Source organism: Rana temporaria, chromosome 9, assembly GCF_905171775.1.
Source record: "Rana temporaria chromosome 9, aRanTem1.1, whole genome shotgun sequence".
Classification (NCBI taxonomy): domain Eukaryota; kingdom Metazoa; phylum Chordata; class Amphibia; order Anura; family Ranidae; genus Rana; species Rana temporaria.
The window spans coordinates 133,377,348-133,401,607 of NC_053497.1; the positions used below are offsets into that span (position 1 = coordinate 133,377,348).

The following is a 24,260-nucleotide window of genomic DNA, read 5'->3' on the forward strand; positions in this document are numbered from 1 at the left end:
GTCCGTAGTAAATCCTTCAGGAAGGATTGTCACAAACTATGGTGAACGGAGTGAACCACAACTGCTGTTAGCAGAGATTTAAATGCAGCTCTCTATGTGAGATTTTAGTATTGGACCCCAGGCGTCACTCCAATCAGAAAACAGGAGTTTGGGGGTTCTCTACATCATATCGCTTTAACATAAAGAAATGCATTAGGCCACTAAGGAAGTAGGTATGAAATACCTTCAACCCTTAGCATAGGAAAGTTAAGGCGAACATGTTCAGTAACTTAGGGCATGGGCCCATAAACAAGTAACAACTTATGTCAAGCACGTAGTAAATAGGAATAGTGAAGGCAACAATTAGTTGCGTAAGAGAGGCAAATATAGCTCAGATAATTTGAGAGTTTATGTCCCTTTTAAGATGTTCCACAGCAAACAGCCAAAGACACAACAGACAGTCCCATGCAGTATGTTAGTACTTAGCAAGCCAGAGTCAAATACAGCAATTGTTTAGATGCGATATATGTAGCAGTTAATCCTGAAGCACTACAAGTGAAACAATTGCTACGTATCCGTTTGCAGGGCAGAGTCTTGTTGTATGTTAGCAGCAAGGTATTCCGTAGTGCAGGGTGTCACCAAGGCCTGTAGTGTAGCGTGGCCGGCTATGGCTGACGATAATAGAACAGCGTGTGTATAACACGCTGTCCTATTTAAGGGTGAGAGGCATGTGTGCCGTAATGAGCGCTGATGGCGCTCGGCACTTCCGCGTTTCAGGCTGTAACGCACGCGGCGCCGGGCGATGACGTCATTGTGCGGCCGCCAGGTCTCGCTCCAGCGTGGAACGCATTACGGCGCCAGGCGCCGATTACAAGGATCCAGGGCAGGTGTCGGTGAGTGGAGAGCACAGTGGAGAGATCTGGAAAAGGCATATCAGGGGAGATGGATGTAGAGCTTGAGAAAGGTGCGCGCTGTGTTTTTAATCTCCTCACTGCGCACGCACCGAAACACGTTGCATCTTGGTCCGTGACGTCATCCCGCCCTACGCCGCGCTCCAGTATCCAGCACAGACCAGCAGCTTGCACTCCAGGCCTAGTTCTGGCCGCCGCCCGAGATCCGGAAACCATCCATAGGATAGAACATGCTCCCCTGCATACGGAGACTGCGCCTGGATATTGCTGGCACAAGCAGAGATGTACATCTCACTGGACTCCCACATGACGTTTTAAAGATACTACAGAGTGAGTATTTTAATGCTACTGTACTATTAAAATAACAGTTTTACTCTAGCGGCGCCTGCCTTTGTCTTTTTCTCTTTACATGCACTGGAGTTCAGCTTCAGCTCCCCTTGCAAGGCAGCCCAGAGTTCTTAGGACTTTTACCTCACCAGAGAGCAGGGGTGCCCAACCCTTTGAAGAGCAAGGGCCACTTAAGTGACTTGGTAACCAGTCGCGGGCCACAAGGTGCAGAGGGGGTTGATGGCAGCCCACTCGGCTCTATAGAGCCCACTCTACTCTCAGCACACCAAACTCACATGTAATAACAGTCTATGGCTCAGTGCAGGTAAGGCCCCTTTCACACTGGGGCGTTTTTCGAGCGTTATTACAGCGTTATTCGAGCGTTATTCGAGCAAAGCCTCATCTGCAATCCCAATGTGCTGGTAAAGCCCTGCTAAGACCCTAAAGTTTTAGGGCGTTTTTGCAGTGCCTCAGTGTGAAAGGGTAAAGCGTTTTTACAGCGCTTTTCAATTCATTTCAATGGAGAGGGGCGTTTTTGGAGCGTTTTTTTTTTTTAGCGCCCAAAAGCTGCTCCAAAGATGCTGCTTGCAGGACTTCTCTCAACGCCCCGCCAGTGCAACGCCTCAGTGTGAAAGGGTAAGGCGTTTTTACAGTGCTTTCAATCCATCTCAATGGAGAGGGGCGTTTTTGGGGCCTTTTTTTTTTTAGCGCCCAAAAGCTGCTCCAAAGATGCTGCTTGCAGGACTCAGTGTGAAAGGGTCCATTGAGATGCATGGAGAGCGTTTTATGAGCATTTTAAGAGCGCTATTTTTAACGCTAAAACGCTGTAAAAACGCTTCAGTGTGAAAGGGGTCTAATAGAAGTCTATGGCTCAGTGCAGGTAACCCACAGGTGCACTACTCTGTACCTGTAGATCAGTAACCACTGCAGAACAGATATGTTCATATATACAGTACACTGTGATTTTAGTAATAAACTTCTGTGGAAAAGTGTCCTATACTATATTTCAGTGTGCGCCACTATTTTGTATTTCGAGATGGATGTAGAGCCAGAGGGAGAGACACTGGAGTTTTGTGTCAAATTGATGCAGCCATGAGGGAGGGCAGGATTTGCAAGTCGGACTTGCTGGGATCAGTATTCCATCACCTTTTATTCCTAAAGCGGAGGTCCACACAAAAATGAAACCTCCGCTTTTTGGAACCGCCCCCCCCCCCCGGTGTCACATTTGGCACCTTTCAGGGGGAGGGGGGTGCAGATACCTGTATAACGGTTAAGTTAAGTAAATGGTTGCTGCCATAAAGGGGTACTGCAGGCCCCCACCTACAAAGGGTCATCAAGTAAATTCGCTGGGACTTATTCTGAGTGAGGCCTAGTCATGTTCTGATGACGTGACAGGATTACTAAGACTGTGACAGAAAGAAGTGTGCTGGAGGAAGAAGTGTTCTGAGGTAAAAGTCTGTCAAGGTTAGGGTCAGCCATCTTGTCCTTCTGAGAAGTGTGACACATTTACTATATTCTTCAAAGTATATTGGCATCCCATGTCCCTTTTCCCCAACTAAGTTCAATCCCCTAATAAAATAACAAAAACAAGCAAGACTGTTCATTGACTAAAGGAGTGTGTCTAATGGATGTCAGTCATCAGGGTGATATGTGTGGATGTTGTAACACGTAGCAACGTACCTGTCATGTTACATGATATTATTTTTTATTATGTACTGTCTCTTTAATGTCTATCTAGTTTGTCTCTTGTGGCATTCCGTAGTTTCCATGCTGCTCAGTCTCTCCTCCCCCTCTTTTCTGTATCAGTCATTTTAATGCTGTAATTCATCTGACCTGTGTGTATCTTCTATACCTGCATGGAAGAATCGTTCTTTTACCTGTTGTAACTTGCATTCTACGGATCATACGACGAATAAACATCGCCAGAACTTCTCTCATGTGAGTTGTGACTGAGTAAGCTATCTGAAAGGTGATTTGGGATGAACAATCTCTTCAGAGCATTTAGGAACCATGTGCTACTGAAAAACCACATTCATAGCCTTTGCAGCCGATTCAGAATAGTAAAAGAACGTATCCAGCAGCCTGCACAGAGATAACTGCGTCACAGGACAGATCATAGTGAAGTGTAACTGTGTGTATTGCATGAGAATTCTGCATACAACCCCAGCAAAGCTTGTTACAGCTCCTCACCGTATACAGACACTCTTCATTGCTACAGTCAAGCCTGTGTACTGCAGGCCATCATGAGTGGAAAGGGCTCAGTGTGTGATGAAACACCACAGCATGCACCACACAGAGAAAGCCAGGATGCGGACCCAGAGTCCACTGCATTGACCAAACGCTCTGTGAAACCCACTTGGAAGGTTAAAGAGAACTATGAATCCATGAGAACTGAACTAGCCACCAGTTTGAAGCAGATTTGGGATAAAATCCTCACCCACATTGATGTGATTTCATGTCCCAGCCATGGGGTACTGCAACTAGAGGGCGCCATAAAGCATCTCTCTGCTTCATATGAACTGTACCAGACTACAAGCAATAAATATAAAACTATTCTGCAAAGCATCAACACTGAGGAGTCCTTAGAGCAACTTAACAATGCCCAGCTTCTTAATGAGGAAAGAGAAATCTTTATCCAGCGAACTAAAGCAAAGGCAGAAGCAAAATTAATGCTGCCACGGGACACTGTATCTCACAAATCTGTATCCACCAGACGTTCTAAAGGTTCCTCTAGATCCCGAAGTTCAAGGCACTCAACGCTTAGTGAACAGCTAATAAATGCCCGCGCCGAAGCAGAGGCTATCAAAGTACGGGCCGCATATGCAAAAAAGAGAGCAGACATGGAGGCCGAAGTTGCAGTAATGGAAGCCGAGGCAGCGCATCAAAAGGCAGTAATGGAAGCCGAGGCAGCGCATCAAAAGGCAGCAATAGAAGCTCAAACGGCACGTCAAAGGGCAGCAATTGAAGCTTTAAAGGAACAGAGCAACTACGAGGCAGCTGCAGCAAAACTAAAGGTTTTGGAACAAGCTATCGGTGCAGATGAAAACGCTAGCGAAAGGGTCAGCGTCAAGGCAGATGTAGAAGATCCTTTTGAACGCACTAAGAACTATGTTCTAAACCACAGCAGTGAACACTCAATTACCTCCATGTTTTACGACAACCCAAGGACTTCACCACATCATCAGGTAAAAGCTGTTCCAGCCACTTCCTACATGCAAACCCACCCCAGTGCAGCTCCCGACTGTCATGCTGATCCCGCATATGTCACAAAACGGCACACTAATCCGCAAGCAAGTCGCCAACCTCCTGCTAACAGTACTGTTCCAGACCTTCACCCAACAATTCAGCTGAATGCCCTTGCTGCACCATATCTTCCCACGTCTCTTTACAACAATACCATAAACAATGCAATCCACAACAATCAACCAGCAACCTCCTATGTAAAGTCAGAGGCAACCGATACAACAGAGTTAGTAAAGTACTTACTTCGACATGAGCTCACCAAGTCAGGCCTAGTAAACTTCGACGACCATCCTGAAAATTATAGAAGCTGGAAAGCCGCTTTCAAAACTACAATAGGCGGTATCGGTATTACTGCCGATCGTGAGCTGGATCTGCTGATCGGGTTGCTTGGCCCACAGTCTACAGAACGTGTCAAGAGCCTCAGGTCAGTCTACATCGACAATCCAACTGCAGGTCTCACCGCAGCATGGGAGCGTCTAGAACAGACTTACGGTAGTCCTGAAGCCATAGAGAATGCATTGCTCAAACGATTGGAAAATTTCCCAAGGATATCTGGTAAGGACAATAAAGAGTTCCAGAGACTCGGTGACCTTCTTCTCGAAGTCCAGCTTGCCAAAACTGACCCTAAGCTACCTGGCCTCAGTTACCTGGACACTGCTCGAGGAGTTAACCCTATCATTTGCAAGCTTCCGCATGGCCTACAAGAAAAGTGGATCCAAGTTGGGTCATCGTACAAACGGGAAAACAAGGTCTCCTTTCCCCCGTTCTCCTACTTCTGCAATTTCGTCAGGAACATTGCTAACACCAAGAACGATCCTAGTTTTGCATTCAGTGAGTTCAATACTCCCTCACCTAAAGGCGACAACCTACATACTAGCTACAGGAACCGCAGAGGTCCCGTGTCTGTTAGGAAGACAGACATTATTCCCGCTCCCGCCTCAAACAAGAGCGTCAAGATCGAAAACCCAAACCGATTATGTCCCATCCACAAGAAGCCTCACCCTCTCAAAAAATGTATCGGTTTCAGAAAGAAGCCCCTACAAGAACGAAAGGAACTCCTAAAGACTTTTGGGGTATGTTATAGATGCTGTGCTTCCACCGATCACTTTGCCAAGGAATGTAAAACTCCTATCAAGTGCATAGAGTGCGGTTCCGAGGACCACATGCAAGCACTCCATCCCCTTGAGTCCAATCCTTCACAACATGCAGACCTTCCTCCTGGGCAAAACCACAGCGGGAAGAGTACAGATCACGTACCTAATTCCACCATGGTATTTTCTTCGTGCACTGAAGTCTGTGGGGAAGACCACTGTGACAAATCTTGCGCTAAAATATGCCTAGTGAATATTCATCACATAGATCAGCCAGAAAAGACTTTAAGGGTGTATGCTATCTTAGATGATCAAAGCAATCGATCTCTTGCACGATCCGAACTGTTCGATCTATTTTGCACAAAAGGAGAGGTTCACCCTTACACCTTAGGCACTTGTAGTGGAATTACAGAGGTTTTTGGAAGAAGGGCTCATGGATTTATTGTGTCCTCCCTAGAAAATAACCTACAATTACCCTTACCTACACTTGTAGAGTGTAACCAGATACCAGCCAACAAAGAAGAAATACCTACACCAGAAGTTGCCTTCTACCACCCTCATCTAAAGTCAATAGCAAGTGAAATCCCACCACTTGACAAAGATGCTAAAATCCTTCTTCTGCTGGGAAGAGATATTCTAAGGATCCACAAGGTACACAGGCAGGTCAGCGGACCTCATGAGGCCCCATTCGCCCAGTACCTGAACTTAGGCTGGGTCATCATAGGCAACGTCTGTATAGGCTAAATGAAAAGGCCTACTAACATTTCTTCACTCAAGACAAATGTATTGCCAAATGGTCGTAATACTCACTTTGAGCCATGCCCACATCACTACTGGGTAAAGGAGAAGGTAACTAGCTGCAAGTTGCAACATTGCAACACAAATCTTTCCCGCACCTACGATGACAGCTTTGGTTCTACAGTTTTCAATGTAAGCAGTGAAGACGACAAGTTGGCTCCTTCGGCAGAAGACAAAGAATTCCTTAAAGTAATGGACAATGAGTTCTTTCAGGAAGATTCCAATAGCTGGGTAGCACCCCTACCCTTTCGCCTCCCGAGAGAGAAGCTACCAAACAATCTACATCAAGCAGTCAAAAGATTCTCCTCCTTAAAGCGTACCTTAAGCAGGAAGCCAGAGATGGAAAGACATTTTGTGGACTTCATACAGAATATCTTTGATAGGGGTCATGCCGAACCCGCACCCCCATTGAAAGAAGGAGAAGAATGCTGGTACCTCACGGTATCACCCACGAAAGCCAGACCAAATCAGAGTTGTCTTTGACTCCAGTGCCCAACATGAAGGCTTCTCACTTAACAACGTGCTCCTCACAGGGCCCAACTTGAACAACAGCCTCATTGGAGTCCTAATTCGCTTTCGTCAAGAACCCGTAGCGGTGATGGCCGACATTCAACAAATGTTCCACTGCTTCATCGTCAAGGAAGATAACAGGAATTACCTCAGGTTTCTATGGCACAAGGACAACGACATCAACAAAGAGGTAATTGATTACCGAATGAGGGTGCATGTCTTTGGGAACAGCCCTTCCCCAGCTGTAGCAATCTATGGACTAAAAAAGACAGGTCAGCTTGGAGAAGCTGAGTATGGATCCGATGCTCGTCAATTTGTTGAAAGGAACTTTTACGTAGATGACGGGCTCAAACCCTTTCCTACTGCTAAAGAAGCAATTAATCTTCTTACCAGAACAAAGGAGATGCTAGCTGTAGCAAACTTGAGACTTCACAAAATTATATCTAACATCCAAGAGCTAATGAATGCATTTCACCCTGAGGACTATGCTGCCAGTGTGAAAGAACTTGACCTTGGGTCAGACACACCCCCTATGCAGAGAAGTCTAGGTCTGCTGTGGAACATCAAAGTAGACACATTCACCTTCCAGGTGTCAACCTGTGACAAACCCTTCACCAAGAGAGGAGTCTTGTCCGTAGTGAACAGCATCTACGACCCACTGGGATTTATATCCCCAGTCACCATCCAAGGTAAGATGTTATTAAGACAGCTTGCTACTGATAACATAGATTGGGACACTCCGTTACCTATTGAGAAACAACAAAGATGGGAGAAATGGAGAGGTTCTCTGAAGACACTTGAACAGCTCCAAATTCCACGTTGCTATGCCCCAGTCTCCATCTCAGCCACTGTCCAGAGGGAAATCCATATTTTCTCAGATGCATCAGTTGAAGCTATAGCTGCAGTGGCCTATTTGAAGACCTCAGGAGTTAATGGAGACATACACTGCAACTTTGTTCTAGGCAAGACAAAGCTAACACCAAAACCCGCACATACCATACCCAGACTTGAACTTTGTGCAGCTGTGCTAGCAGTGGAAATAGCTGAAGTCATAAAGAGTGAAATGGACATTAAAATTGATTCCTTCACATTTTACACAGACAGCAAGATAGTGCTCGGTTACATTTACAACCAAACTAAACAATTTTACATGTAAGTCAGCAATAGAGTAGAACGTATCAGAAGGTTCTCCTTGCCAAAGCAATGGCATCATATTCCCACTGACCTTAATCCTGCCGATTGTGGGACAAGAGCTATATCTTCAGTAGCTCTCCTCGACTGCTTGTGGCTGTCACCTCCAAGATTTCTTTCTGAAAACTCCTACTCAATTTCCACGGACACTACCTATGAACTGGTACATCCTGACGATGATAAAGAAATCAGGTCTATGTACACCACACTGCGTACCTCTGCGAGTTCAGAACAAAAACTAAAGTCGCATCGTTTTGAACGTTTCTCAACCTGGTCATCAGCTGTTAGGGCTGTTGCTTATTTGATACACATTGCCCATTGTTTTAAAAAAAGCTCAACTTCAGAATGTCATGGCTGGCATATCTGTACCAACCTCCCTACTGCAACGGAAATTGAGCAGGCGGAAAGGGTTATCATTCGCTGTGTACAACAAGAAGTGTACATGGAAGAGTTGCACAGATTCAAAGGTGGAATACCTCTATCAAAGGGTAGTTCACTATTTAATCTGAACCCTGTAGTCGATGACAATCAGTTGCTACGAGTTGGAGGTCGAATAGAGAAATCTGACCTGTGCAGCAAGGAACAAAACCCCGTCATCATACCAGGTCAGCACCACATTGCCACTCTTCTAATACGGCACCATCACGAACTAATACAACACCAAGGCCGACAATTTACAGAAGGCGCTATCAGGTCAGCTGGCTTGTGGATTGTTGGAATGAAGAGATGTGTTTCTTCCCTGCTTTTTAAATATGTCAAGTGTCACAAGTTAAGAGGTAGACACCAACTACAACAAATGGCAAGCCTGCCATTTGATCGCCTAAGTACAGATCCACCCTTCACCTACGTTGGAGTTGATGTATTTGGTCCGTGGACTGTGGCAACTCGTAGGACTCGCGGTGGAGCAAAAGGTGGGCTGTGTTGTTTACCTGTCTCAGCATACGAGCTGTACATATCAAGGTGATCGAGTCAATGGATTCGTCTTGTTTCATCAACGCTTTACGAAGATTCTTCTCCATCCGAGGACCTGTCAAACAGCTAAGATCCGACTGTGGTACCAACTTCGTTGGAGCCTGTAAAGAACTTCAACTAGACAATTTCTTAGCAAACAATGGATGTACTTGGCTGTTTAATTCACCACATTCTTCGCATATGGGAGGATCCTGGGAGCGAATGATTGGAATCGCTCGAAGAATTCTCGATTCCATGTTGCAGGACCACAAGTCTTCACTATTGACTCATGAGACTTTGAGTACCTTTCTCTCAGAAGTATCCGCCATCATTAATGCAAGGCCTCTAGTACCAGTATCTTCCGATCCTGATGCTCCAATGATCCTTACCCCAGCCACACTCCTTACTCAGAAGGTTGGAACTACCGTGATATCTTCTGCCGAGATTGACCCGAAGGATATCTATAGGCGTCAATGGAAACGGGTGCAACACCTAGCCAATGTGTTTTGGCACCGCTGGAGAAAAGAGTACCTGCATACCCTTCAAAGCCATTCCAAATGGCAAACACCCAAGCCTAACCTCAAAGTAGGAGACCTTGTTCTTCTGAAAGATAGAGAAGTCTGTCGCAATGAGTGGCCTATGGGTCTTGTAACAAGCGGAATGCCCAGCGATGACGGAAAGGTTCGAAAGGTTGAGATTAAGATAACTAAAGGAGGTTCTGCTCGGACTTTCTCACGACCAATCACGGAATTGGTGCTTCTTCTCCCAAGTGAGTGACTTAGGCAGGAGTACCGGCTATACCTGCTATGACGGGGAGAATATCACTATCACTATTGACTGTGCTACTGTTGAAGTCCCACGATTATAAACGATAGACTACAGGACTCAAGCCATCTGTTTTTTGGACGTCATGTTTCGTTGTTCATTTACTGCATACCTTCTTGTTTGCGGGTATCTCGTATCTATGGTTTACACACCAATTTTACCTTTAACGTTTCTTCCTCTACAGGTTCAAGTTGGACTTCTTGACATCGGGACTTATCTTTATATATGTAATAGACTTTGAAATCTAAAGATTTCAGGCGGGGAGTGTCATGTTACATGATATTATTTTTTATTATGTACTGTCTCTTTAATGTCTATCTAGTTTGTCTCTTGTGGCATTCCGTAGTTTCCATGCTGCTCAGTCTCTCCTCCCCCTCTTTTCTGTATCAGTCATTTTAATGCTGTAATTCATCTGACCTGTGTGTATCTTCTATAACTGCATGGAAGAATCGTTCTTTTACCTGTTGTAACTTGCATTCTACGGATCATACGACGAATAAACATCGCCAGATCTTCTCTCATGTGAGTTGTGACTGAGTAAGCTATCTGAAAGGTGATTTGGGATGAACAATCTCTTCAGAGCATTTAGGAACCATGTGCTACTGAAAAACCACATTCATAGCCTTTGCAGCCGATTCAGAATAGTACCACTACACTAAGCTCAGGGCAACTGCACTTGCAAGGTGCACAGTCTGTTTGACTTTGACTTGAAACAAGTTAGCAGTTCAGATGTCTTTCTGACATTCTAATCCACATGCTTGTTCCAGGCCTGTGAGACAAATATTGAACACCGAGACAACCAGGCAGACAGTATTTTGACAATGAGGTCATTAATGCATTGTTCCTAGTGTAGGGATACTCTAATCTCAATACTGCCCAGTAATCATGGCATGTGATGCTCCATACTGTGTCATCCTGTGGAGATGGGTTGCGTGTGGCCCGTTACCTACAATGGCATTGCCTCTACAGTTTGGTGGAAGGCTGTGTATCGCTGATGACTTACCTGACAGATCTATGGGGACGGAGGAGCTCTTGGTGTATATGTTTTCTCCCAGGCCTTGCCAGTTGCTGTGCTGAAGGACTCTGATGGACAGTATGTAGTCAGCCCACCTCTGTGCTGAACTGCAGAGGTTGCGGCTCAGCCGGAGAGGCGGTGATCCATGCAGCTTCCGATATTTGTTGTGGGCCGACAGGAAACTTGCTTCAAACTGTCTTAAGTTAATTCCTAATGGACAAGAAGACTCTGTTTATTTAAAGCCAATTGAAAATAAGTTGAATCTTTCAAAAGATAAATGTAGGGCTTCCATAGCTATCATCCTGAAAATGCTAGTCACCTGGCTGTGACTATTGAGCACCAGCTGCCACTGCTCTACAGCTTAGTAAATGAGATAAAGCTTCACTTTGCAAAGAATATCCAATCACATGCAAGGAAAATAAAAAAACTGAATTTTTGCTTGCGCATGATTGGATAATGAAAGTCAACAGAGCTCTCCCTTAATTACTAAGCTCCGGGGCAACTACACCTGCAAAAGTACACAGTCTATTTGTCTTTAGTAAATCAACCCCATACTGTATTTGTCCAGGGCTGATCATTCGCATGTAATCCCTGCCTGCTCCTAAGGGGCCTCACGGTGGCTTCCTTTGTGCAGCTCCTCCCTCCTCCTAGGCATCCAATAGGATAACCTGTCAGCCAGATTGGCCAGGAGGAGGATTAGTGTGGCACTAGTGAATATTCATTTGCTATTGTCACACAACTGGGTTAGATCAGGGCGCAGTGCCCTGCGCCCAGAGCCCACTCTTATTTGAAGCCTATTAGAGCCTCTGGCTCTAATCATGTGCTTCGAAAAAAACACACCCTTGCCATTGGAATCCATGCGTCTAGCGCTCTGTGTGTAGATTAGGGGGCCGGATGCATGGATGGGGGGACGGCGCCCATGTGCTCCTAATGGACAGGCCGCCGCTGGCCCAAAAACAGCAATGGTTCAAGCACTCCATTATAGCCAGGTTTGTGCATGCACAAAACAAACTGTGCATGCGCAAATGTACCAGAGGAACCCCTGCATGAGCAGATGTGCGTTGTTAAGCACAGAGGAACCTGAAGCCCTGAGGCACGTCTGATGCATGCAGAATCTGGGAGGTAGGGTGGGCTGGGGCAACAGAAACGTCATTCTGTCCTAGGTGGGAAAAGCAGAAGTGCTGCTTTGCAGCACAAAAAAAACATCTTAAAAAAAAAATGATTTCCAATTGGGAGGGGAAGAAAAAAGGACATATGACACTAAAGCCGGCCATAGACTGATCGTATCTTAACCAGTTCAGCAGGGATTCAATCAACGGCAAGATTGGTTATTCTGAAGTCGATTCATGTATCGACTTTAGTACAACCAATCTGTTGGATTGTTTACATGCAGTCACTGCCATCGGGTATAGCTGGCAGCAGAGATCATTGTGTTCTGCTGGCAGGGAAGGCTCCCCACCAGCAGAACACAATAGCACTGTGGGAGGGATTCCCCCATCATGGGGGAATCAAAAGATTTTCTTGACTTGTATATGGCTTGCTTTAGTTTAAGATGAAGGAACGCTATAGCATTCAATGTCTAACCCTGCTCCAAAGAAGAAATGTAGAAATATATTTGTAATTATTTTGAGGCATGCTGTCAGAATGGGAACACATAACAAACATATAGAGGGGGTTTTTTAAATTTGCCTGCAAAGCTGGGAATATACTTTAATAATGTGGTATAAAAAAAAGACTTCCTTTCCCCAATTTATCTGTGCTAAAAATTGTTTGCCTGATAACATAATTTCTTCTAACACATTTGAGTGCTTTCTCTATCTGCTAATTTATCTGTCCATCTTATTATAAGTCTAGCTGATTCATGCACTTGCAATGTGGGAAGAAGCAGTAAAGCACAACCACTATAAAGCACTGTACACCTATCAGGGGAGGGCTGGGCCAGGGGGCAGGGTGGTAATTGCCTCCCAGGCCATTCTAACTTATGTTCAAAATGGCCCGCAGCTGCTGCCCTCTACCGTTTTTCTTTTTTATTCTGCACTAGGAAGTTGTGCTGTTGCATTCCGAAGTTTTAGTCCACGCTCAAGCTCCCGGTGGGTGGAAAACAGAGCAGCGCAGCGGTAGCTACAACTCCCTGGGACCGGATTCTTGGAAGCAGGCAGAGGCAGTGTGTGCCAGGGAGTCGGGACGGAGGGCTGCTGGGCGCTGGCTGCAACTTGACCCCAGGACCAGGAGCATTACCCCCTAGGAGGCCGTGGCGTGCAAGGACCTGCTGAGCTGAGATCACTGAGGTGAGAGACCCTAACACCCCTAACTGACCCCCATCTCCCCCCATACATCCCATGTAACCTTCCCCAGTGATCAGGCTGCATTGATGGGCACTGGAGTTGGCTGTACTGATGGGCACTGGCGAGGCCGCATTAAAAAAACAGGTTGGTCTTGGATGATGAGCTCATTCGACGGTTCAATGGGCCAATTGATTGGACTTGCCCCCCAGGCTTAAGGCTGCCAGCCCTCCTCTGCCTCCTATGTTCATATAATACAGTAAATACATATTCAAAATACCATACAATCCTTTAAAAAAAAAAGAAAAACACTTATTTGAGGATTCTTCATACCTTGGGTGGTTGCCATGATGACCTATTTGCTGTCTGATCACTTTACACTGTAATGATAGAATATTGTTTTAAAACCAGAAACTTTTGAAACAACTGACATAAAAACTATGACTGCATTACATTCAGTTTGCTACAGCACTGTGCATCAGAAGCAAATTTTATTTTTCCTTTGTTACATCTCAGTGCTGCTCTTTGCAGCTACTCCCTGTCAACACGGACTCTAACGATGGCTGCATGTATCTGGATAAGGACCTTCATGGCAGGATCATGGGAGAGTACATGTGATTGGCACAGGGCCAATCAGCACTGTGCAGACAAAGGGTCAGGGGTCCTGCAGCCTCGTAGGACAATCAGAGAAGAATGAAAACACCTCCTACTACCTTTAACCAGTGCTCAGCTAGACACTGACTGAAATCACAAGACTGCTATATACATATGATATATAAATGATGAGAAAAGGTATTTAGCATATAGTGAATGCAGGGTCTTGGGTGTAGTAACACTTTAATCGCTAATGATCAGCACAATTATTTTAATTTGTGTGAGAGATCACTACTGCATGTGTAGTGATCACTAGTTTTGAATCACAGGTCATTTCTAGTAGAGCTAGCAAAAAAAAACACTTGTGTGCACCTAGCATTTTTCTCACTTCCTGCCCCAGTGCCTGGTGGGTGTCACAAGTAAGCAAATAATGGGATAGCTTTCTACTGGTGGCAAAGACAGCACCAAAGCATGTATGTTTATTAGAGTGGGAAGGGTTAAGTCCTCTGTTTATTTGTCTCTGTGTCTTTCTATCCCAGTGACACCTGAACCCTCTAATTTACTACCCTGGTGTCACTGGGGCAGGAAGTGAGACGAAATCTCCCCAATAATGTTAAAGAGAACAATAAAAGATTGATAGAATTACTAACTTACCCATGTCTGCAAGGTAGACAGAATAGTGTAATGGTTCTGTTAAAAAACGAGTAAATACCTATTAAATTCTTTCATCTATATCCAGGGCCGCTGATAGGCCAGTACAACCGGCCCAGTTGTACGGGGCCCGGCCAGCAGGGGGGCCCGGCAACCTGAACAAAAAAAATGATCGATCAGGGTTCCAACCGCAAGTCCCCCCAGATCCGGCGCAACATCCCCAACATCTAACAACCCCTGATGCCAAGTATCGACGCCCCCCCTCCCCCCCGGATTTTTTTTTTTGGTATGCTGATTCTTAACAGTGGTGACATTTGCGCCGCGGCCGGGGGGGGGGACTATTTTTTGGATTTCGAGCGCGGAAGAATACCTCATCCGCGCCCACTCCTCATGCCATGCTGGCTCTAGTCCTGGCCAGCGTGTCCTCTGTAGTGCCGTCACCTCTGGGCGCCACGGAGTGATTCTGATACCTCTCTCTGAGAGAAGAAATAGCTGTGAGGCAACTCAAGGGGGGCAGAGGATATCAGCAGAGGCATGCCATGATGATCATCTAACTGAAGTTTGTGGGGGACCCTCAAGTCCAGGCAGCAGGATCACCAGGAATATGTGACTCCTTGGGCCCAGCCAACAATTACACAGGTCAGGTGTGTGCTTGGCCGGGGAGGGGGGGTTAGCTTCAAGATCTACTACCACTGTTTTTTGTAGCATGGCACCTCTAGTAACAGTGCATTACTCTGCTACTCTGCTTGTTTCTGGTAATGGCACCTATACATTGTGGCATGGCTGGCTTTGTCTGCCCATAACACATGCTGCCTGCAGAGACAGTGCCACCCATGCCGCCAAATCGCCTATGCTGTAATGTGCTGCAGACAGTGCCACCCACCCATGATGATAATCCCATAACGCATTTGCTGCCTGCAGAGACAGTGCCACCCATGCCACCATTGGCGTCATGGGTGGCAGTGTCTGCAGCACAATACGCACTGTCAGCAGGTAGCACATGCATTATGGCATTAGCGTCATGGGTGGCACTGTCTGCAGCACATTGCGGCATGGGAGACAGTGCCACCAATGCCGTAATGTGCTGCAGACAGTGACACCCATGCCGCTAATGTCATAACGCATGTGCTGCCTGCAGAGACAGTGCCACCCATGCCGCCAATGCTGTAATGTGCTGCAGACAGTGCCACCCATGACGCTAATGCCATAACGCATGTGCTGCCTGCAGAGACAGTGCCACCCATGCTGCCAATGGCATTATGCCATTGGCGGCATAGTGAGCACTGGCTACAGCACAATATGGCATTGGCGGCATGGGTGTCACTGTCAGCAAGCAGCACATGTGTTATGGCATTAGCTTCATGGGTGGCATTTTCTGCAGCACATTACGGAATTGGCAGGCGGCTTGGAATGGGTGGCACTGTCTGCAGCACAATATGGCATCTGGGGAGAGGCCAGGGGCGGAGCCAGGGTGGGGCTGAAGGAGGGACAAGGGGCGGGACCAGGGGTGGAGCTGAAGGGGGCCCCGTCAGGTAGATTGTACGGGGCCCCATGATTTCTATCAGCGGCCCTGTCTATATCACCTCCGGGATTCTAGTTTCTGTTCTCTCATTCACTTCCTGGTTTGCATCACTCGTTCATGTAAGAACTACATTTCCCAGTATGAATTGCGGCACGCCCAGTAATTCACACCTCCTTGAAGTCTCTAAAACGTAGATAGCATCCTGCCACACAGATGTAGTTCCCAGGAGGGGGCGAACTTGTTACTGACCACCGCAGTAAAGCCTCCCATCACGCTGGTCAGTAAAATCAGACAAGCAGGAAGTGAACAGAACAGAGAAGAAATAGAGCAACTTCTGAGCAAAAACGAACAATGAGGACGTGAAAAGAAGAATGTCTGCAGGTAAAAGGATGCTTCTTATGAAAACATTTTTTTTCCTTTACAACCCCTTTAACCTTCCTGGCGGTATGATTATGTCTGGAATTTTGTACCAAAAGCTGTACCAAAATTCACTTAAAACTGTCCAAACAAGAGTCTAGTAGGCATCCCGGGTATGACATTTTTTTAAAAACAAAATTATAAATTATTTATAATATAATACATAATTATAAATAACTATAACAAATAATAATATAATTATAATAATAATTATTCAATAATGTAATCAACTCAAAATCACTGAAATTTGCTCAGTTGCAGAATTGTCGCTGTCATTACTTTTTATTTTTTTATGACGAATTTCCCCACAAATCACTATCGCTCAATTCTGCAAGTGATTATAATTTATTGTCGCTGTTTTCTAGCTGATCTAAAACCATTTTTGACATAAAGGGACACTTTTGGTTGCTATGTACAATCTACAGTTTGCAGACAGAAAGAAAAGTTTTTATTATATAAAAGTACATGCAGGGCACTGGGCAGACCACTAGGGAGACAAGGGGGGTGTGTATTTTTTACATACAGTACTGTAATCTATAAGATTACAGTATACTGTATGTATTGTGTTTGTTTACTTTTTTTAATTTTGCAACGTTCTCCGCCCCCGTGCGTTGTAACGTCGCAGGGAACAGAGATCGGCGGCACACGGACCCACTCGCTCACACAGCGGGGAGGCATTGCAGGATCCAGGGACAAGGTAAGCAACTCCCTGCCTGTAAACACTGAGAGAAGGTAAGCCGCGCCGCTGCAGGCTCTGCACAGCTACCCCGAGCGTGACTCGGGGTTACCGATAATAGCATAGAAAAACAACCCCGAGTCACGCTCGGAATCACCGCTAAGGAGGTTAAGGACCCCTTCACGCTGATATACGTCGGCAGAATGGCATGGCTGGGCACATCAACGTACCTGTACGTTGCACTTTAAGCCCAGCCGCGGGGTCATGCGCGCGCGTGCCGCCGGTCCGAAGCGCCGCGGGACTCGCGGACCCGATCGCCGCTGGAGTCCCGCGATCGGTCCCCGGAGCTGAAGAACGGGGAGAGCTGTGTGTAAACACAGCTTCCCCGTTCTTCACTGTGGCGGCGTCATTGATCGTGTGTTCCCTTTTATAGGGAAACGCAATCAATGACGTCACACCTACGGCCACACCTCCCTACAGTTAGAAACAGAGATGAGGTCACACTTAACCCCTTCAGCGCCCCCTTGTGGTTAACTCCCAAACTGCAATTGTCATTTTCACAGTAAACAATGCATTTTTTGCTGTGAAAATGACAATGGTCCCAAAAATGTGTCAAAATTGTTCGAAGTGTCCGCCATAATGTCGCAGTCACGAAAAAAATTGCTGATCGCCGCCATTAGTAAAAAAATATTAATAAAAATGCAATAAAACTATCCCCTATATTGTAAACGCTATAAATTTTGCGCAAACCAATCGATAAACGCTTATTGCGATTTTTTTTTACCAAAAATAGGTAGAAGAATACGTATCGGCCTAAACTGAGGAAAAAAATATTTTTTAATATATTTTTGGGGGATATTTATTATAGCAAAAAGTAAAAAATATTGCATTTTTTTCAAAATTGTCACTCTATTTTTGTTTATAGCGCAAAAAATAAAAACCGCAGAGGTGATCAAATACCACCAAAAGAAAGCTCTATTTGTGGGGAAAAAAGGACACCAATTTTGTTTGGGAGTCACGTCGCACGACCGTGCAATTGTCAGTTAAAGCGACACAGTGCCGAAATCGCAAAAACTGGCCAGGTCCATTAGCTGCCTAAAGGTCTGGGTCTTAAGTGGTTAAATAAAGAATATTATTTGGCCCAGAATCACTGCAGTGTCCTATTATATGTTTGTTTTGATCTGTGTGGGCTGGGAGTGCCTTGGTTACCACCCTCTGGCTTCTAGAGGATTCTAGAAGAGAGGCAGGGAAGAGAGGTAGAGCTGTCTAAGGTGTCTCAGGGAGCCCTGACCAATCCCCATTTAGGATTGTCGGGGGGGGAAGGCCTCCTTGATATACCCGGGGTCAGCCCAGCTGGGGAGGAGTTATCGGCTGGAAGAACTGAGGATGAAATGCTAAGTGGTCAAGGCCTTTGAGGGTGCCCCCCAGTCTGGGGGGGTTACCTTGGGCTTCGGGCTCGGGTGCAGGACAGATCCTTTGAAAAATGCATGGAGGATCTGAACAGGAGAACCAGAAAGGAGTCAAAGAGGACAGCAGGAGCAAGTACTGCCGGGCAAGTCTTCAGGAGGGAACCACCAGTGTATGTACCGCCAGGAGGGTCGGCGAGTGACAGGCACAGTCGGGAGGACAGGGGAGGCATACCATACCTTTTCAGCAGCCCCTACGGGGGTGCCGCTACATATGAATGGAATTTGGTATGGTGCGCGTAAATATGCAAATGCACATATGCCTGCAAATACACGCATAAATACGCACAAATTCACGCAAAACAAACACCTACAATTTTGGACAAAAAAGCAGAAGCTTGAACATCCGTACCGTGTCCAAGAGGCCTAAGAGTGCTTGGAACATTCACTGTGAGGTGCTTTTACTAAGGCATATGCCGGTTTTTACTTCCTGCTTTGCAGGGAAACAAAAACTGCCACATCCCTGCTGACAGGACAGAGCTCTGCATTGTTTACATTCACAGAGGTCTGTCCTATCATCCTCTTTGCTGATCAGTGGGTGTTGGTGGTCAGTCATTGGCCAGGACATGAAAGTGCTGGATCACGTATCTAACGTGTTATCCAGTGCAGGAGAGACGCTTAACGGTTTTTTAGAAGGTAAACACTTGTATCCAGGATGCTACTAAAGTTATTATGTTAAGTAGTTCATTGTTTCTTAAGTAAGGGTTTGGCTCTCTCTAGTGACCGCTGAAACTCTATTAGGATCTTTCATTCATTTAAGAATCAGACAGTTATGCATTGTGGGATATATGGTATAATGAGGAAGTGACTCATGTTGTTTAAATTAGTCTGGGGACTACAAGACCCACAATGCTAAGTTACAGACCCACAATGCCAAGTCTCAGAACAGCCTTCTGGGAGGACAGATAAAAGGACAGGCGTGACCTGCTTTCGGCCTCTCTGGACGCCATTCAACTGCCAGTAGGAGGTCTGTGTGTGTGACCAGGAGGATGGCCCTTCTAGTCGAGTAGGTGGATCGGCCTGCGCTTCACAGGATTTGAAGCCATCTGCCTTCCAGTATACCGGGAGGAGCAGCGTGGCGTGGCGGCGCCATCTTCACTGACGGAGGCATCAGCTCTGCAGGATCCACAGTGGTGAGAAGGCACCTGCCTATCCAAGTAGTGACTGCAGTATTGCTGAGTGTGTTTCTTTCCTACAGACTGCTGCTGAGACCTGTAGTTCCACGACTGTGGATCTGCTGCACCTGAGCAGCTTGCAACCAGACTGTTGGGTTTTGTCTTTCTCTCCTGCGCTGTAAGGTCAGTACTGTATTACTCACACATAAAAGGAATCACAAATGGGAATAGTTCTTTAGTTAAGGAATCCGTAGCATCATATTCTACAGTTATTGCTATTTTTCTGTTTCTTTTGGATTACAATTAATCACACAACTCAACACTGCAGTATAAAATAAGCTAGTTGAAGACAAAACCGGAACTTGAGGAACATTTACCGCTTTAATCCTTTACAAAGCGTTACTGCTCTACATGGGAGAATTGCTCTAAACTGCAACCTAGAGGGAGCCATTTAGTGAGATATAGTTGGAATTTGTATTGTATTACTGTATTCACTGTTGTGCATTCTCTTATTGCATTGGCCTGTGTGTTGAGGCCTCAGTGGGAAGGTATTCAATACATGTGTTAAAAGTATTGAGGATCTATCTCTCTCTCTCTCGCCTGTTCACATATACCCTCATCAGGTTGCTATTGGTACAAGTGTATGATATTATTGAATTAAACAAATACCTCTGCCAATCATAACATGTGTTCATTCATTGTTAACCGTACCATTTCCTTGTGTTATCTTTTACCATAGTAAACATTCTTTGAGTGGTTCGGTGACTTTGAGTTTCTCATTACTAACGTGGTATTTTACAATGGAACCCAACCTAAGGTGTCAGTGGTAAGAGAGGGTCTGCAGAGTCGGTGTGGCCAGTGGGCATGGGCGTCCGCTGAAATTTTTTCAGAGGGGGGCGCTTTGGCAGCGGTGATACACAGTCACAGTTAACCCTTTCTTAAAACGCTAACGGGGGTTAAAAGCGCCCCGCTAGTGGCTGAATAGCGCAGCTAAAACTATGGTAAAGCGCTGCTTTTTAGTGGCGCTTTACCGATAACGCGGTCAGCTGGCAGTGTGAAATAGCTCTTGAGATAATTCAGCTTCACTCCATGCCCATATAAATATAGCCTATAGAATGTACAGACCCCCCTTCAGCACAGACCCCTCCATTCAGCACAGATGGACCCCCCATTCAGCACAGACCCCCCCATTCCACCCAGACCCCTCCATTCAGCACAGACGGACCCCCCTCCCCTCATCCCATTCAGTACCTCAGATCAGCCATCAGTGCGGCACAGGCACAGCAGGTTCCCGGCTTCACTCTGCTCGCTGTGCCTGTGTGACATCTGGGCCGATACTGCTCAGACAGCCCACAGCCGTTATACTCTTCGACACCTTCTCGATTTTCCAGGGGGGGTCAATTTCCCCCCTTGCCCTATGGAGCGGATGCCCATGCCAGTGGGGTATAGAGTCAAACAGCAGCCCCCATGGGTGTACCACTATACACTGAGTTCTCCTTTTTTGTAATAATCCCTTTATATCTTGAATGGAGAAGTAGGAATGCCTACTGGGGTAAAAAGATTGCATTTAAAGGGACCAGATCCCTCCTGCAGTGGAAAAGTAATTAAGAATGATAAAAGATTCCATTTAAAGGGACACAAGCTCCCAAGTTCCCCCAAGTTCCCCCTGAAAAAAAGCCCTGGTTTTACGTGCCGTTGCTACAGTTAGCTTTAGTGCACATGTGCCAATGACATTGGCACATGCAGGGGATATCTCCTAAACTGTGCAGGCTTACCTGTAGCATAAACTGGTTGTAAAGGGTTTACAACCACTTTAAGTGGTTAATGTATGTTTGTTTTGAAAAATTATAATTTGGCCAAAAAATGTTTGATGTTGTGTCAAAGGGATGATAGTGCTTCATCTTTTTTTTTTTTAACAGACCAGTCACTGTTCTCTCTTCATGTGCAGGGTGACTGGTCTAGGCTCCGCCCCTCCTGTCATTTTCTGCAGGCAGTCTGTAGTGCGAGGACCTGCTGGACCCCTCCCACATCTTTGCTCTCTGCATAGGCATGTACAGCACAGTGATATTACTAATACTTTTACAGGGTAATAGGTTTTTACTGTTCAATTGCTCAAATTGGGGTTCAATTTACATAATCCTCTCGGTTGATTCTCGTAATGTCCCCCTGTGGCTGTGCTTTATAAAAAAAAAATGCAGCTATATTCCTGTTCATCTGTGCTCACATAACCAGCCACCTCTCTCCTCTCTTGCATGACAGCTGCAGTGGGTGGGGCCATCTCTCTCCTCCTCCCCTCCTGACTGATGTCAGTGGAAGGAACCTCGGCCCAGCCCACTGCAGCTGTCAGGCAGAGAGAGGAGAGAGCCAATTGGTCACGTGTGCGCCAATCGTCACTCTAAAAACAGGTATATACCTTCATTTTTTTTTATAAAACACGAATCATACGAGAGTATAATGTAAATTTAATCCTGTGGGTTAACAACCATTTTAAGATCTTAAAGCGGATCTCCCACCCCAAAAACGTTTTTTTTTTTTAATGGCTCTTTAAAAGTATAATGACCCGAATTAGCGCTACTCACATGTACTGTCTCCCCCGGCCGCTCCGCTGCTATACAGTGGCAAATAACAACTTATATTCCTCCATCCGGTTCCTGCTCCATTTTAACTGTGGGCATAAGCCCACAGCTCGGCACTTCCTTGTTGCGGTGGATCTGTCTAATGGAGAGATTTCAAATGCCCGCCCTCCTTCCATTGTTTAGATCGCGCGTCACTTCCTGCTGGACGAAGTCGCGCGATGTTTCCTCTAACACGGGCCAAATATGATAACAAGGGAGCTATGACACAAGCTCCCAGAAGACACTGCGCGGGACAGGAAAGAATGGAAAACCCGACGGAAACCCGATGTCTGCAGACCAGAAGCCTATCTTGGTTATAAGGTACAGTAAACGTTTTTTTTAGATGCACATATCGGATACAGCATTGTTCAGGAGCATTATTAAGTTTGAGATTATGTTTTATTTAGGGTGGAGATCCGCTTTAATAAAACTATATTAAAATACAGATAGTATAGTGTTGATCAGTATGTTCCAATGTCCAATGTTCTAATGTCAGCTGACATCCTGCTCCATAACCCTAATGGCAGATAATGGTCACTGTCACTCTTCTGGTTCTTTTGAGCCTAAAATGGAGATCAATGCCCAAGCAAAGGATATCCATGTAATTTACTCAAATATAACATTTTCTTTCAGCCGGAGCTGCGGTGGCTCAACGCGATTGGCACTGCGCTGACAAGCCATTCACCTCTGCAGCTAGAGGTTCGGATCCCGGTCTCGGCTTCATGTGAATTGAGTTTGGTGGTCTCAGCCCGGCTCCCGGTGGGTGTGCTATGCAGGGTAAGCCTGTGCTTAGTACGCCCACCCCCCTCCCACAAAAAAACCACCACACCTACACACGCACTCTAAATTGGGTTAACACACGCACATTGACCACGCGGTCTCTAAAAGAGAGGCGAAGGACTAATGGGGCTGGTTGAGCGGGCTAATCCTCTCACTCCCTTATAGGGAGTCCCTCTGCCCCGTTGGGCTTCAAAGCGGAGCAGGTAGGGCGGGCTGTGTGGGAGGACCCCCTCACACACCCGCCATTGCCACCCGGGGCATGGAGAAAGGTGGCAGATTGCCTCTGGGGGAGGCCTGCCTACTCCCAACTCCTGCAGTCCGGCTCCTCTCTCGAGTACACGCACAAAATACACTTAAAAAAAATAAATAAAAAAAAAAAAAATAAATATAACATTTTCTGTACAGGTGTGGATATGATTACATACATATTGATAAATAATGATTGTATGTCCCTTGCAAATGGCACAAGTCACATTGTCTTACCTGCGATTGTCCCACAAAGCCTCCTGGTACTAGGTGGCGGCTGGAGGTGTATGTTCTCTTTATCACTCAATAAGTACACACAGAGCTCTTTGACACTCAGAAGATGCAGAAAGTTTAGCCCTGCAGCTGCTATATATATGTATCTGAGCATCATTGTCCCTCCCATTATATAAAACGGTTTGTGGCTGGGTAGCAAGTGACATCCAAGTCCCAGCTAGAAAAGCCAGTAACTCCTGATTATAATGATCGGTTTATAATGCTTCCTGCAGGAAACAAAAGCAATATTACATCAATCAATTTTTAATACAGTAAATGCTCCACCACACTCTGCATAGTGCCTATACTGGCTCCTTTAAGCTGGCCATGCACTATTCACTATTTAGCTATTGGAAATGAAGCAAAGGAAAATCTCCACAATAGAAAACAGATGGAAAAAATGTCAGGGGTTAAAACCCCCCCCTTACTCTATCCAAAATGAAAAAAAAAAAATGTACCTATAGTTTTACTTTAAAATGGTTGTTAAACTTTATACTTTCCACTCTGTCCCTTAATCTGCATTTTATTTTATAAATCACACACACGGCCGATTGTACCTAATTTCAGAGCGCTGCTTGGCAATCACGTGACCGGTTGGCTTTCTTCTCTTCCCGTCTGACAGCTGCAGCGGGCAGGCCAAGATTCTTCCTATGACATCAGCTGGGAGGGGAGGAGGAGAGAGCCAGTCGGTCACGTGATCACTGAACTGAAATGAGGTATAATCATCATTTTAAAAACAAAAATCACGCACACAGGGGGACACAGAGCAGATAGTATAACAA

The 24,260-nt window shown here is 45.8% G+C and overlaps 1 protein-coding gene across 1 annotated transcript in view; it reads right to left on the bottom strand.

Annotated features, from left to right (window-relative positions):
- LOC120914095 (Golgi-associated plant pathogenesis-related protein 1-like) overlaps positions 1–23,573 on the bottom strand; it is a 35,528-nt gene extending 11,955 nt beyond the window's left edge. The window contains exons 1-3 of the mRNA XM_040324574.1: positions 23,443–23,573; positions 13,457–13,503; positions 10,830–11,051 (exon numbers count right to left, since the gene is read on the bottom strand). Of these exons, the coding sequence (XP_040180508.1) occupies positions 10,830–11,051; positions 13,457–13,472 (238 nt within the window). The 5' untranslated portion in view covers positions 13,473–13,503; positions 23,443–23,573. The remainder of the gene's footprint in view (positions 1–10,829; positions 11,052–13,456; positions 13,504–23,442) is intronic.
- Positions 23,574–24,260: the final 687 nt, after the last annotated feature.